Consider the following 14,962-nt stretch of genomic DNA (forward strand, 5'->3'; position numbering starts at 1 on the left):
ATGAGTGATTATGTCCTTGAAGACTAGAGTCTAGAGTTCAGGAAGGATTTATTTAGTTGTGGGTTGCATGCCCTTTCTTCCTCAATTGAGAGGTTTTCCTTCCTCAGTTTTCAAGGGAATGAGACAGATTAATATTTGTGTCCTGGAATTTAGATGACTTGGGTTCCAGGTATATGACACATGTGAAACAGCAAGGCCCACCTGCTGCAGGATTCTACGTCTAAAGCACCCCCCAGTTGGAAAAGTGAGAAGTTTAAATCTAATACAGTTAGAAGTTTTGATTATGTCACTGGACTGGAAAATTTCATAACTAAAATGAGATCCTTCTTGAGATTGAGGGACCTAGAAGCGTTATGGGACTTGCTTCAAATTTCCATTAAGCGAAAGGAAAGAACTAGCCATCCATGGGGGCTGGAAGAGGCAGTATGATTAAAATGAAGTTGCTTCATGAATTGCGTCCTACTGATGCAACAGGATCAATTCAATTCAACAGGATCAATTCAACAGGATCAATTCAGACTTTATCTCAGAGTCTGGACCAATCTTCAGGTTGGCCCTCTGAGTGGCCCACGTTGTATAAATGAGAAGACTGAGGTCAAGTGAAGCTAAATGACTTGTTCAAAGTCAAACAGCTATAAAGTTGTATTAAAATTTAAAATCTATTTTTCCCCTCTGATTACAGAATCTAAGATCTTAAATACTTCTCCAACTCCCTCTTGGAGCACTAAGTTGTTCCACCCCTAGCCCAGTGGTCTTTTTAACCCCCAACACTGCATCCTCCCTGCAGAAAATGAACCTGATTGGCTTTCGTCCTCTGACTTGGGCATTATGTACATCGCACTGCATATGTGTTGGGGCATCAGTTTCTCACATCTTATCTATAACCTCTATCCTGTTTGCTGAATTACGTCTACACACATGCCAGCTAGCCCTATTCCCATATGTCTCTTTTCCTAAATGTCTTCTTAGCAGTTTTGGATTTTTGCAGTATTGCTGCTGAGTGGTTGCTTTTTATGTCCACCAGCGTCTCTCTTCTGCTGCATGAAGTTCTCCTTGCCCATATATGCTGTAGCTGGGGCTATTGTGAGCATTGTTTGTTTGTACTGGGCTTTTAAATTAGCCTTTCTTTGGGGCGCCTGGGTGGCTCAGTCGGTTAAGTTGCCGACTTCGGCTCAGGTCATGATCTCGCGGTCCGTGAGTTCGAGCCCCGCGTCGGGTCGGGCTCTGTGCTGACAGCTCAGAGCCTGGAGCCTGTTTCCGATTCTGTGTCTCCCTCTCTCTCTGCCCCTCCCCTGTTCATGCTCTGTCTCTCTCTGTCTCAAAAATAAATAAACGTTAAAAAAAAAATTTAAATTAGCCTTTCTTTGTGTCTACATTTTGGCTGAAACTCCAAAAGGCCACAAACAAAAACATAGTCCCATGTGCCAAAGTGAAATATTAGGCCACTTGAGTGGGGCCCCCGAAGATGGTGCCCTTAGGCCAGCACTCACATGAAGGATATAAGAGGATTGAAATCCAAGAAGCCAAAAGTAGAGTTTGAGAGAAGAAACAGGGTTTTGGAAAAGGTGTACTGTGAGTCTCATCTGCCTGGTGAAGTTACAGATACGAGGTTCGGGTGATCTGTCTGAAACAGCAGAGCAGAAAGAGAGGAACTAGCTACCTGTACATTATTGGTGGGACAAAGATAAATGAGTACTCAGGCCCAGAGGTGGCTTTTGGGGATCAGATGTGGGCCATGTAGAAGAGAAAGATGACAGGGAGTCATCTCAGAACCTGCCCAAGAGCCCCTCATGTAGGGATTTAAGGGACATTGCCTGGGTTCCCAGGGGCTGAGGAAAAACAGTTAAGTCCAGACAGTGGCAGCCTGTGTCATGGAACATAACCACTGAATATTTCCAGAAGGGATCTTAATATCCAACAGAATATCTCAAGGAGGTGTTTCGAACATCAATCAATGCTGGAGAGGGTCAGACTTCAGACATGCCCAGAGGAAAACGAAACAAGATGATACTTCCATTTTTCTTGCATTTACCTCTCTCTTCCTCATATCCCCACTCACTCATCTTAAACCCTCCAGAAGCCAGAGGGAGTTGAGGAGTAGGAAAGAAGTTTAAGGGGGACAATTGAGAAGAAGCTAAATGTGCCCCCTTTTCCTACTGAGTTATGCCAAGCTAAAGCTGACCCAAGGTACAGGAATTTTAAATGAAACTTTCATTTTAAATGGAGTTTTGGCCAGTACTTGGGACTGGGTATTTTACTTACCTCAATTAGATTCCTCCTGGGACAGAAGGAGCCAGAAGATGTTTATATTAGCTGAGAGTGACCATAAAGTGGTGGCAACTGTTCTATATTTCATCAAGGAGCATAAGAAAGAATCCACCTCTCCAAAGGACTATGGATGAGCAGTGAGGGAGGAAGAATAGATTTGTTTATTGATTGTACCTACTTACAAGTCCCACCTACTCAGTGAACTAGTTGTCCATTTGTGTATAAAAGAGCAGGCCACATCACCCCTCTCTATCCCCTTCCCTTCTTCTAGTTTTCTTCGTGGAATTTAAATTACTTGACTAGAACACATGCTCCATAAGAGAAAAGACTGGTCTGTTTTGTTCTCTGCTGTATCTCCAGTTCCTAGAATGGTGCCTCGTATAGAGTGGGTGCTTAATAAACATCTGTGGAAGGAAGGAATGAAGGAAGAAAAGAAGGAAAAAGGCAAAAGAAGAAGAAGAAGGAGGAGGAAGAGGAGGAGGAAGGCAAGAAGGAACGAAGGGAAGAAAAAAGGGAAGGAGGGAGGGAGGGAGGAACGAAGATATTCCACAAATATGTATTAAGGCCCTATTATTTTGCGAAGTGCTGGGGTAAGAAACATAATTCGGAACAAGGTCACTGTACATCGGGAATTCACAGGCTTGTGAGACGATGCAGGTTTACAACCACAGTGGCTAAGTGTACGACGGATGCTATGAGAGGGAGAAGATCAGGATGTTGACAGGGACACCTGAACTGAAATGGGCTGAGGGGAGGATCATGGATGGCTTCCTAGTGGAGGAGGCCGCAGTGAAGCTCTTGAACTGAATCTAAAGAACCATTTGTTGGTGAAATCTGGAAACATGCCAGTCAGGTTTCAGTGGTGGCATAATCAAATTCCTACCGTGGTGGTCCTTCAGGCTTGGGGAGACTCAGTGGGGCCATGGGGCTGCAGATTCACAGGGGAGCAGTCACTCGAGCCACTGGAGTTTCTCTGATTATTTTACTCGTCTAAGAAATTATGGGAAATTGTATTTTAAGCTGTAGTGTTTTGTCTTGGTATTTTATTTAAACTTTATTCAGGTGCTGCTTAGCTGTACCAGAGTGAGTCCCATGTAAACTAAAATGCTCAGGAGTCCTTCTATCATTGCTTCTTCACTTGCAAAGCCCCTCACCTAAGGATTCTCACACCACTTCTAAAGGCTGTGTCACAATCAGTATGTAAGACTGCTTCTGAGGAAGTAAACTCAGAAGAATTAAGTACAACGTACATTTGATGCTGTGTCATAGAGCTGAGAACTTATCAGACATAAAAGAACAAGGAAAACCATGAGTGATTTTACTAAACAGATTTTCTTATACAGCTAATGGATCAATGCCAAGGCATTTTTGGAACTAAAAGGACAACATGGATGAGCAAATTAGGCTAATATTACTATTAATAGCATTACAGTCATTTTGGACTTTAAAATGGAGAATAAGTGAATAGTACAAAAGTGTGCTATCATTCATTTTATGAAGTGATAGAGAACAGCCAAGTAGGTCTCAAATATGAACTGTTTTAGTGGATGGAAGTATGACATTTAAAAACTGATGACCTAAAAGGGATATAAAGGCATATAATTCTACCAGATCTGAGAAAATCAATTATAATTTACTTAATTGGTTCAGGTATTTTTTTTCTTGCTTGACATAGTAGAATAGTGTTTTGGCCTCTATAGTCTTACAGATGTTTCTTGCACTCAGCTCTAAGTACCTGAAAGAGGCATATGGATCAAATTTTTGTAAATGGAATAATTTTAAATACCATTGGAGGAGAACCACTTAAACCAGGAAAAAGGAAGATGTTTGGGGATAGCGGGCTGTGGAGTGAGGGCGTCCTCCTGCTTCATGTTTCCATAATCTTTGGGCTTAGAGCTGATGCCACCAGTTCCAGCGTCCTCTCGAGGGTCTACTCTGGAGTGTCTTTTCCAATATCAGCACATGATATTGTGGGCCTATTTATTCTAGCATATATCTTCTCCGCCATTTCTAGGGATTTGGGACAAAATGAACATAGGCGTCTGCCATTTTGATCCATCACTCTCCTTCACGATTCTTTTTCAGTATCAACAATCATGCCTAATTTAACTTTTAGAGAAACTAGATTTTACTTTTTCAGTATATTAGTTTGCTTAAGCACATGCCACTGTTATGTTGAACAAATGGGACTCAAAAAATGCAATCACACGCCCCCCCACACACATATTCTTTGTCCCCACTGTCTATTCACCCTACTTTGTGGAGTTACTTCTTTCTGGTGTCCCTGGATAAAATGTTGTACATATTTTATAATTTTTGTGCTCACTCTCATATAATAGAAAGTCTATTGGTCACATTTCAGTAGTTAAAGTATCTCATCAAAATGATAAATTTCATTGAAGGCAAAAGATTTTCTCCTCCTCCAGTTAGAGTGTGCTCCAGGCCAGGGAAGTCCATAGAGGGAAGTGTGTCCACATGGGGAGGTTTGGCTGATTTTCTATTTCTTCACTTGCTCTGTTTTTTCCTTCCCTCAGACAACAACTAAAATGCCCTCTTGTGATTATTCTACTAATATTAATTACTTAACTGAGACTGTTTTTGTTAAAAGAAACAGTTTTGTTATCTGACAGTGATCATAAGAAAAGATTGAACAAGTAATGGAAAAAAAGAGTGAAATCATTTTTCTGATTGTACCCCATGAGTCCCAGTTGTTCAAAATAATGATGGGAAGGGGGCCTCTCTGCTTCTCTCGAGATCCTTTAAATAATCTGTATGTGGAGCTGCTGAGTTCTCCTAGACATGAAACAGAGCCAGAATTTACAAGAGCAAAACTACTGCTGAGAAATAAGAATCATCCTTTTTTTTTAAGATAAAGACTTTTTAAAAGTTAATTTATTAATTTTCGAGAGAGGGAGAGTGCACACGAGTGGGGCAGAGAGAGAGGGAGACAGAGAATCCCAAGCATCCTCTTCTGAGCCACCCAGGTACCCGTAAAGATAAAGACTTTTAACAAAGTCTCAATATTATTTGTTGATGATAATGATTTTTTGGCAATAGTACAAGAAAGCTACAGTTGACAGGGGAAGTGCTGTTTTACAGGGTAAAACTAAACTCTTCAGTTATGACTGAAGATCTGTGATAATAGATGCCAACTTAAATATTCCAGAGTGAGGTGCCAAATCTGTCACATAGAACATGCGAAGCATTTGGGGGCAATAACTGGTTTTGAGCCTCTTGGTCCCTTATCCACCTTGAAGATTAAAAAAAGAAAGAAAGAAAAGGCTGAAATTAAAGAGACCTGGCTGAGAGTATTTGGAATTTGGAAAGAATTTCTGTGCTGAGTTCGACCCCTCCTATCCCCATAGGATAAGCTACTTCATTCTGGGCAGGGAATTTGATTAAGTATTACCCTGAAGCTGGGAAACTTGGTTGACTGAGGTCTGACTTATTCCCAAAGCAGCCTGTGGCATCAGAGAGGGAACTTGACTTGAAAAGTATCTTCAGGGGCACCTGGGTGTTTGTTGGTTAAGTGTCTGACTCTGGCTCAGGTCGTGATCTCACGGTTCATGAGTTTGAGACCTGCGTCAGGCTTTGTGCTGACAGCTCAGAGCCTGGAGCCTGCTTCTGATTCTGTGTCTCCCTCTTTCTCTGCCCCTCCCCTGATCATGCTCTGTCTCTCTTTCAAAAATAAATAAACATTTAAAAAATTTTTATGAAAAAGGAAAATATCTGCATTTCCTTCAGTATGAGTCAGAGGAGTCTGCTTTCTGGGGACCTGATAAGCAACATAAGAAAGAAATGTCAATTAGTGATCATCTAAAATGAATCTTCCCAAGAGAGATTCTTCTGTAAGTAAGTCATCCACAGCAGAAAGAGTCTGTTTACCCTCAAATGTGGAACTTGAGGGGCAGTCATAAATGACTTTCTCTTTCCCTGTACCCAGTTACCCAGGTTACATGTCTACTGGGATTTCTTAAATGCTGTACATACAGGAAGAGTTCATCTTAGAAGATTACAAGTTGGGACTTCAAGAAAAATTGATAGGAAAATGGGGAATAAGAATAACGTTATGAAGCAAACTTCCTATACACACATTAGATATTTTTTAGATTATCATTTGACTCAAGCTAGATTTTATTATGCAAATTTAATGGAAATTTTAGTGATTATCCTGTGAGTTTGTGCTCTGTTAACTTAGCTATCTCACACACCAAATTGCCAATCTCCAGTTTGTGATATATATATGTATATAGAGAGCCCAAAAGACTTTTAAACATATGGTAGTGCTTTTATAAATTATGCACCCTTATGTCAGGTTATGAACATTTCCAGGCCAAAGTGATTTTTCACATTAAAATGGTGTAGGATTAGGTTTGCCCACATGCAACAGAAACCACAGATCAACAGTGGCTGTTCACATAAGGTTTTATTCTTTCCCGTAAAGAGTCTGGAGGATAGCAGGTCAGGACTGGCGTGGAAGTCGCGCAGATTGTCAGAGACCTCTTCCTTCCGGCTTTCTACTCTGCCATCCTTTGTGCAGAGTCCAACATGGTGGCTAGAAGCCTGTCATTATGTCCACATTTCAGACAGCAGGAAGAGAAAAACAGAAGCAGGACCTTTCCTGGAGGTTGTAGAAATTACTTCCATTTATGTCTCGTTGTTCAGAACCAGTCACTAGTTCTATTTATGTATAAAGGAGACTAGAAGTTTACGTGTTATGTTGAGCACCAGGTGTCGTATGGATGTGTTAAATCACTATATTGTACACCTGAAGCTAATATGACACTGTAAGTTAGCTAACTGGAATTTAAATTAAAACTTTAAAAACTTTTTTTTTTTTAAATAAAGGACACTAGAAAATGTAGTTTGAGACACCATATGCCCACCTAAAATTTTGATGTTCTATTACTGATGAAATTGGGGGACAACATTTGCCCCTGATACAGGAAACAAAGGTTCGGACTGGGCTCTGGAGGCAGATGGCTTCTCTTGGACCTTTGGCTCCACCACTTACTAGGTTGTAACTTTGATCAAGAGTCTAAAACTTTTCGTGTCTTTATTTTTTCCAGTGTAAAGTGGGGATATTAGAGTTTTCATGAACACTTAACGTGAAGACATTTAGAATAGCGTCTGACATGTGCTGTTGTTATTACCATTATCTCCAGGCTTTACTGCAACTCACTAAGCTACAGTCAGTAGAGACTCTGGAGTTAGTTTACTATTCTAGCCTGGAATTTCATAGATATGGATTGATCAATGAATGAGTCAGATTGCATGTTTTGAATTGTGTAACTTCTACCTTCTCACTGGTTTACCTAGGTGTTACTTAATCTGTTTCAGCCTCAGTTTTCCCTTCCCTAAAATGAAGAAAAACTATGCCAAGTGTTCTTCTTTTCTCCCTTCAGATCTACTTTCCACCCTTCTCAACCTTGCTCTGTGCCCAGAAGCTGACCTTTATGGATGGCTTTGATGAGCTTCCTTGTCCTCTGGCTTTCTGTTCAGATTAGCCTGTGGAAGACACTCACAGATGATCAGAGGTGGTGGGCGAGTTAGCTTGGACCTTTATTCTGTGATTTTCTCCCTGCAGGACCATGGTTTGGCAGTGGCTGTGTGCTATAGACTGAATGTTTATGTGCCCTCAAAACTCAAATGTTGAAATCCTAACGCCCAGGGTGATGAAATTAGGAGGTAGGTCCTTGGGAGGTGATCAGGTCATGAGGATGGAATCAGAAATGGGATTAGTGCCCTAATAAAAGAGACCCCAGAGAGTTCCTTCCCTCCTTCTGCCGTGTGAGGGTACGGTGAAAAGATGGCTGTCCATCAACCAGGAAGTAGGCTCTCACCAGACACTGCTGGTGCCTTGATCTTGGAGTTCCCAGCCTCCAGAACTGTGAGAAATAAATTTCTGTTGTTTATAAGTCACTCAGTTTATGGCATTTATAAGGGCAATCCAAATGGACTAAGATACGTATGTCTGTTCTGAAACCCACAAGTACCAAGTGACCTTCTCTTTACAGCTATAGGCCTTACTAGTTTCCAGTAACTGCTCTACCCTATGGCTCTCCACAATTGCTACCCTCAGGGTGCTTCAACATTTTCTGAATGCTGGCCACACTTTTATAAACTGATCTTCCATTAAACTCTAGTCAGTTACCCATTTGATTGTTCTTTTCTTTCTGTGACTATGATTGATACACAAGACTCAATAGGATTGCTTTCAGTATTTAATGAAATCATGCCTATGAAGTGCTTAATACTCAGTCAATAAACTTAAATCCACTAATGCTATCATCTGTTTTTCTTTTAACTCCTCATTATTTCATGTTTGCAAATATCTTCATTTCATATAATTTTCAAAGGTGTTGATTGGTTGAAAATGTTGAAATATTTTACTGCTGAATATGACCAGAGCATTATCTAAGGTTAATTTTTGGGCCAACCTTACTCATTAAAACAAAATTGTGTATAGTAATTTTTTTCCCAAAGTAAATGTCTTATTTTTTTGTTAAAGTATATAATATGAAGCTCAATAATACAGTGTCTTTTACCATGGACTTGTGAACCTGGGAATCTATGAGGAAGAGTAGTTGAGCAAAGGGTATAAGGAGTCAGAGCTGAGAAATTGGGCTGGGTGGCTGGTGATTCAGGAGGTTGAGGCCTTAGAGAACATTGGTCAGAGAAGCCAAGGATCTATAGAGCTTTGGAGTAGACCAGGGAACCAGGACCAGAGACTATAAAACTGCTTTGAGTAGGGTAGGCTCCCAGTTACAGCAGAACCTTATTCTACTGACCCAAAGTGGGCCATGGGTATTTGACTATAGCTAAGATACTCTTGCAGTTGAAGTCTCCAAATATCTAAACAGAGATTTTTCTCTCTCTTAAAAAAAAAAAAAAAAAAAAAAAAAAAAATATATATATATATATATATATATAGATAGATAGATGGATGTGTGTATATATATATATGTGTATATATACATTATATATATGGGATTCATGTGATCTAGGATTTCATTGGATGTCTTAGGGAGGTTAGTCTTCAGGTTTGGGGAAAGTAATGGGTTCTCTTGGTTGTGGTGAGTTCTGCTTCTCTGCTGTGAACCTCCACATTCATGATCTTCTAGAGTTTGGAATGGAAAAAATATTGAATACTCAATGCCAATTTTTGTTCGTAAGATCCCCTAGATGTTATCCCTGATGCTTCTTCAGTTGGTTTGAGGACATCTTACAATTTGCAGGTTTTTCTCATAGGAGTAATTGCTTGATAGCTTGTTGAGTCATCCTTGATAGAGAATGGATGATGATGGTGCTGCTGCTGCTGGTGCTCATTGCTGGTGCTGGTATCTGAAGTCCCATGTGATTTACAAAGCAATTGCCACAAGCATTTTCTTACTTAGAGAAATTAACATATATGATCCTTGAGAAGAAAGGAGAAAGCAGTATTTAGTTGAAGGCATTTCATAGAAACAACCAATTTGATTTTTTTATTTTCCAGTAACATAGTAAGGAATTGGCATTTTGACATATTTACAATGAAATCGTTGACTGCTAAGAGGTATTTGTTTAAGTTTTTTTATTTTTAAGAGAGAGAGACAGAGACAGAGTGTGCACAAGTGGGGAAGGGGTAGAGAGAGGGCGAGAGAGAGAGAATCCCAAGCAGACTCCAGACTCTGAGCTGTCTGTGCAGAGCCTGGCTTGGGGCTCAAATCCACAAACTGTGAGATCATGACCTGAGCTGAAGCTGGACACTTAACCAACTAAGCCACCCAGGCGCCCAAAGATATTACTTATTTTTTAATGTCAACAGCGTCAACAATTACAATCAATATATACTTTGGGGCACCTGGGTGGCTCAGTCAGTTAAGCATCTGACTCTTCATTTCAACTCGGATCATGATCCCAGAGTTGTTGGGTCAAGCCCCAAGTGGGGCTCCTCACTGAGTATGGAGCCTGCTTGAGATTCTCTCTCTCCCCCTTTCCTTGTACCCCTCCTCCTGCTCACACACACGCGCACTCCCTTTCTGTCTCTCTCTCTTAAAAAAAAAAATCAGTAATGTGCTTCAACAAAAATATTTTAGTAACTGACCATTTTTGGCAATGTATTTACTTTTCTCATATGTAGCTTCTATTTTTCCAGATTTGGATATCAGAAACACATGAACAAATGGCACAAGTTTATTTAAACAGAGAATTGGCTACAATAAAGAGAAAGGCTTTACTGAATGAAGAAACAATGAGCTCTGGGATTATTGAAAGGTATTCTTAATACTTTCCTTCACTTACAGAACATATATGTGCAGGAAAGGGTCTGGATGAGCAGTGAGGAGGTGCAGTGGCCCTGGCTACCCATTATAGGAACACATCAAGCACAGTGAACACATCTCAATCTCCTGTGCTTTCCGTTCATGCTGTTCCCTCTGTCTAGAATTCCCTTTCCTTCAAGTGTTTGCCAATCAGCATTACCCATTCTGGGTCCTCTTTACACATTTTTTTTTTCTGGTCAGTGGTCTGACTATTTAGGTTTGAACACCAGCTCCACCATTTACTTGTGAAAGTAAACAGTATCTATAATCTTCAGTTTTTCAACCTGTAAAATGGGAATTAAAATCAGCATCTACTTCATAAGGTTGTTGGGAAGTTTAGGTGTAAAGAAGTATGAAATGTTCATAGAAATATTGCCTGACAAGCAGTAAAAATTAGGTGAGCTGTCAATCAGGATTAATTGCTCTTATATTCTTGCCCTCTGAGCATTTTGTTAATGCTCTACATAACAGTTGGACTTACATTCTACTTATTTATATGTGTGTGTGTTTCCCTTGAAATCGTTCCTTGAAAGTAGGAACTATTTCTTTTTTTAAAAATTTTTTAATGTTTATTTATTTTTGAGAGAGACAGAGTGTGAGCAGGGGAGGGGCAGAGAGAGAGGGAGAGAGAGGGAAAGAATCCCAAGCAGGGGTGCTGCCAGCACAGAGCCTGATGTGGGGCTCGAACTCACAAACTGTGAGATCATGACTTGAGCTGAAGTCAGGAGTTGGACACTTAACCAACTAGGCCACCCAGGCACCCCATAGAACTGTTTCTTATCTGTTCATATCTGTAGTCCTGAAACTTGGTATAGTGCCTTTCCATGGAAAACTCTATCCATAGACTTTGTCTTATCTTGTAACTATTGGAAAATGCAGTGAAAACAATGACAAAATGCTGAATTTTTAATTTACTTTATTTTGCAAAGTGCATGAAAGGTGCAGACATGAAAGTCTTTTAAAAATCTATCATAAAAATTCCTCCCCAGCTATACCACCCATGCGTTTGTAATAATTGTCTTCATGGTTATACAAGTTATAATTGAAAGGAGGATTCAGAAACTGACCAATCCCATTAATAACTGGAGCTGCTGATAGAGTATTTTCTCAGGTAAAAATTTTGTCTACTGCCCCCATCACTGTGTCCCTTGCTCACAAAATCAATAGTTGAAGCAGGTACTGGAGCAAGTTGCACTGTGTGCCCACCTCCAGCCAGCTGGTAATCCTGTTCATCCAGGAGCTTCTGTTGACCTAACTATCCTTTCCCTGCATTTAACAAGTATATCCCAAATTATAGGTTCTATCAATTTTATTGCTATAATTAATACAAAACCACAAGCCTTATCTCAATACCAAGCACCCTTATTTGCTTGATCAGTCCTACTTACAGCCATACTTTTACTACTATCACTCTCCATTTTTTTTAATTTCAATATGTTTTATTTAACGTAACACGTACCAAATATTATCATTTCAGCATGTAATCAATACACACATTATTTTTTTTAATATATGAAATTTATTGTCAAATTGGTTTCCATACAACACCCAGTGCTCATCCCAAAAGATGCCCTCTTCAATGCCCTCACCTACCCTTCCCTCCCTCCCACCCCCCATCAACCCTCAGTTTGTTCTCAGTTTTTAAGAGTCTCTTATGCTTTGGCTCTCTCCCACTCTAACCTCTTTTTTTTTGTTTTTTCTCCTTCCCCTCCCCCATGGGTTCCTGTTAAGTTTCTCAGGATCCACATAAGAGTGAACACATATGGTATCTGTCTTTCTCTGTATGGCTTATTTCACTTAGCATCACACTCTCCAGTTCCATCCACGTTGCTACAAAGGGCCATATTTCATTCCTTCTCATTGCCACGTAGTACTCCATTGTGTATATAAACCACAATTTCTTTATCCATTCATCAGTTGATGGACATTTAGGCTTTTTCCACAATTTGGCTATTGTTGTATCACTCTCCATTTTAGCAGCTTGAATAACTAGATTATTAGCCAACTGCAATCAAAATACTACTTTCTTTGTATGGAACTGTGGGATCACTATATTGACTCCTGACTCTAATGTGACACTGTATGTTAACTACACTAGAATTAAAATAAAAAATAAAAAGGATTTAAAAAATCCAGCCCCAAATAAGTTTTGTATAGCTCTGAAAGTTTATAAAAGTTTATAAGTGTCAGTCTGACATATTCTCTAAAAATTATTGTTTTGTTTCCAGGGACACTGGATTGCCTGCTACTGGCTTTGGAGCTCTCTTTACTAGACACCCACCAGATCATCGCAAAATGTTAGTAGTCCCTAAACCTGCTGCAGATTGCACAAAATACTTCTTAATTAATCAGGAGGTTTGTTTGCGGAGGTGAGGGGATGAGGAGTCTACATAGTCAACAAAATACCCTTTACATAGCATTTCACAGACTCCTTTAACAAAAGTATTGTTTTCCCATCAATATGCAAGCACTAGTAATAATAATATAGTCAATCCTCATTATTTGCGGATTCTGTATTTGCAAATTCTCCTACTTGCTATAATTTATTCGTAACCCCTAAATCAATCAATGCTCAGGGTGCTGTTGCAGTCATTCACGGATCTGCACAGAAAGGCAAAAAAAAATTGAGCCAACCAGTGTGCACATTCCCAGCTGACCTGGAGGAAAGTAGAACTGTATCTTCCCATTTGGGCTCTTGTACTGTACCCGAGTGTCCTTCTCTCAGTCTTTTACTGCAATTACTTTTGTCTTTTTGCGTGTGCCTTTTGTTGGTGATTTTGCTATTTGAAATGGCTTGCAAGTGCAATGTTAAAGTGCTGTCTTGTGTTCTAAGCACAAGAGGACTGTGATGTGACTTATGGAGAAAACATGTGCATTAGGTAAGTTTCCTTCAGGCATGAGTTATGGTGCTGTTGGCCATGTTCAATGTTAATGAATTAACAGTGCATATTAAATAAAGTGACTTTAAATAGAAACACAGATAAAACCAGGACATGTACTAATTGGGTGATGAAAATATTGTGGCCAGAGGCTCTCAGGAACCTAACCCTGTGTTTCCCCTAGAGCAACGGTTCAGGATTTGCTAATTCAGTGTTTGCGGTGACTTTATAGAACATTACTATGAGTTATGAGCTTGGACTATAGAGCAAGAGACTGCTAATTTTTACTGATAAAAGAAATATATTTATTTTGGGGAGGCATGACTTGTTACTACAGAAAACGAATTTATCTTCCACTCATCTTTGTAAACAAGACAAACTTTCATAATTTCTGTAATGATGTATAGATAAGTGATACAGAAATATAGGTACTTACAAGCTCTATAAAATTCTAAGTATTGAATTGTGCGCTGTGTGGACATGGGGACATGTCATCATCACCAGCAATTTAGATGTTTTTGCTTCCTGTGACAATTGTCTGGCATTAGAACTAAGCTACTTTGCAGTCTGTCTGGGCTTGAGGTGGGAAATGTCCTAAATGACAATGCCCCACACCCCATTTCACAGTCACTTGAAATTCTGGCCAGGTGTTCTACCATGCAGGTTCTAACCTTGATTGCTGCAGTGGGGCTGGCCTGGCCTGTGTCTCCCACAGGCTGCTGTAGCATATCTAAGTGAGCTGGAAGGCCCACAGGGAATATTTCCAAATGATCCCTGAGGAGGGTGGACTTCTGGCTTCCATGACGATGATGAGCTAAAAAAAAAATCCCACTGGCTCCCTTCCTTGCACTGAAATCTGGTAATTCTAGCAACAACATGGAAAGGCAGAATGAATCCAGAGGCAGACTTTGACAACTGTATCAAAACATTGAGAAACTCTAAAGAAAATGATGGGTTAGAGGAAGAGAGGGCTGGGAGATGGAGTAGGGGAGGAGGAGAAGAGAGAAGGCAAAGGCTGAAGTCTCTAGATGGAGTCTTGAGCCAGACCAGGATGCAAGCAGTGTTCTCAGTGGGCCAGGCTTATGCAGGAGCTCAAAGAGTCTTGTCTATTGTGTTTGCAAACCTGGAGTATAAGCTCAAAGTTGGATTCTTCTGCACTGGCTTGGTCTACTATTTTTAGTCCAGGACAGAAAAGGAGACACCAGGGCTCTACATACTAGATGATTTGATACCAACAATCTACCTCCCTGAAATCACTCTGATCTCAGCATTGAAATCTGTAATTCCAGCCACAGATGGCCAGTAGACCCCTGAGTTGTCTCCTCCAACTCCAGTTCGAGAAAGCAATCTTGGATATGGAGGAACGAGGCAGTGCATGTAAAGGAGGAAGAAATGCCAGGGAGAAAAAGCACGTTAAGCCCAGAGAGCGGTAGCAGTGGTGCTCAACCCACATCACCCTCACTCACAGTGAAGACACGAGCTAGGCCTCCCTTTTCAATGGGCCACCTTTGT

At 40.3% G+C, this 14,962-nt stretch overlaps 1 protein-coding gene across 11 annotated transcripts in view; it reads left to right on the top strand.

Annotated features, from left to right (window-relative positions):
* The window catches only part of CD4H9orf135 (chromosome D4 C9orf135 homolog), a 206,336-nt gene that overhangs the window by 77,840 nt on the left and 113,534 nt on the right, over positions 1-14,962 (top strand). For 7 of the 11 annotated variants that reach the window (XM_042963637.1, XM_015535427.2, XM_042963636.1 and 4 more), the window contains 2 exons: positions 10,391-10,524; positions 12,800-12,868. In XM_042963637.1, the coding sequence (XP_042819571.1) occupies positions 10,391-10,524; positions 12,800-12,868 (203 nt within the window). Of the gene's footprint in view, positions 1-2,628; positions 2,754-10,390; positions 10,525-12,799; positions 12,869-14,962 lie in introns of all 11 variants that reach the window. The other 4 variants (XM_042963638.1, XM_042963639.1, XM_007077473.3 and 1 more) reach the window with 2 other exon arrangements.

The sequence above is a fragment of the Panthera tigris genome, chromosome D4, assembly GCF_018350195.1.
Source record: "Panthera tigris isolate Pti1 chromosome D4, P.tigris_Pti1_mat1.1, whole genome shotgun sequence".
Lineage (NCBI taxonomy): Eukaryota > Metazoa > Chordata > Mammalia > Carnivora > Felidae > Panthera > Panthera tigris.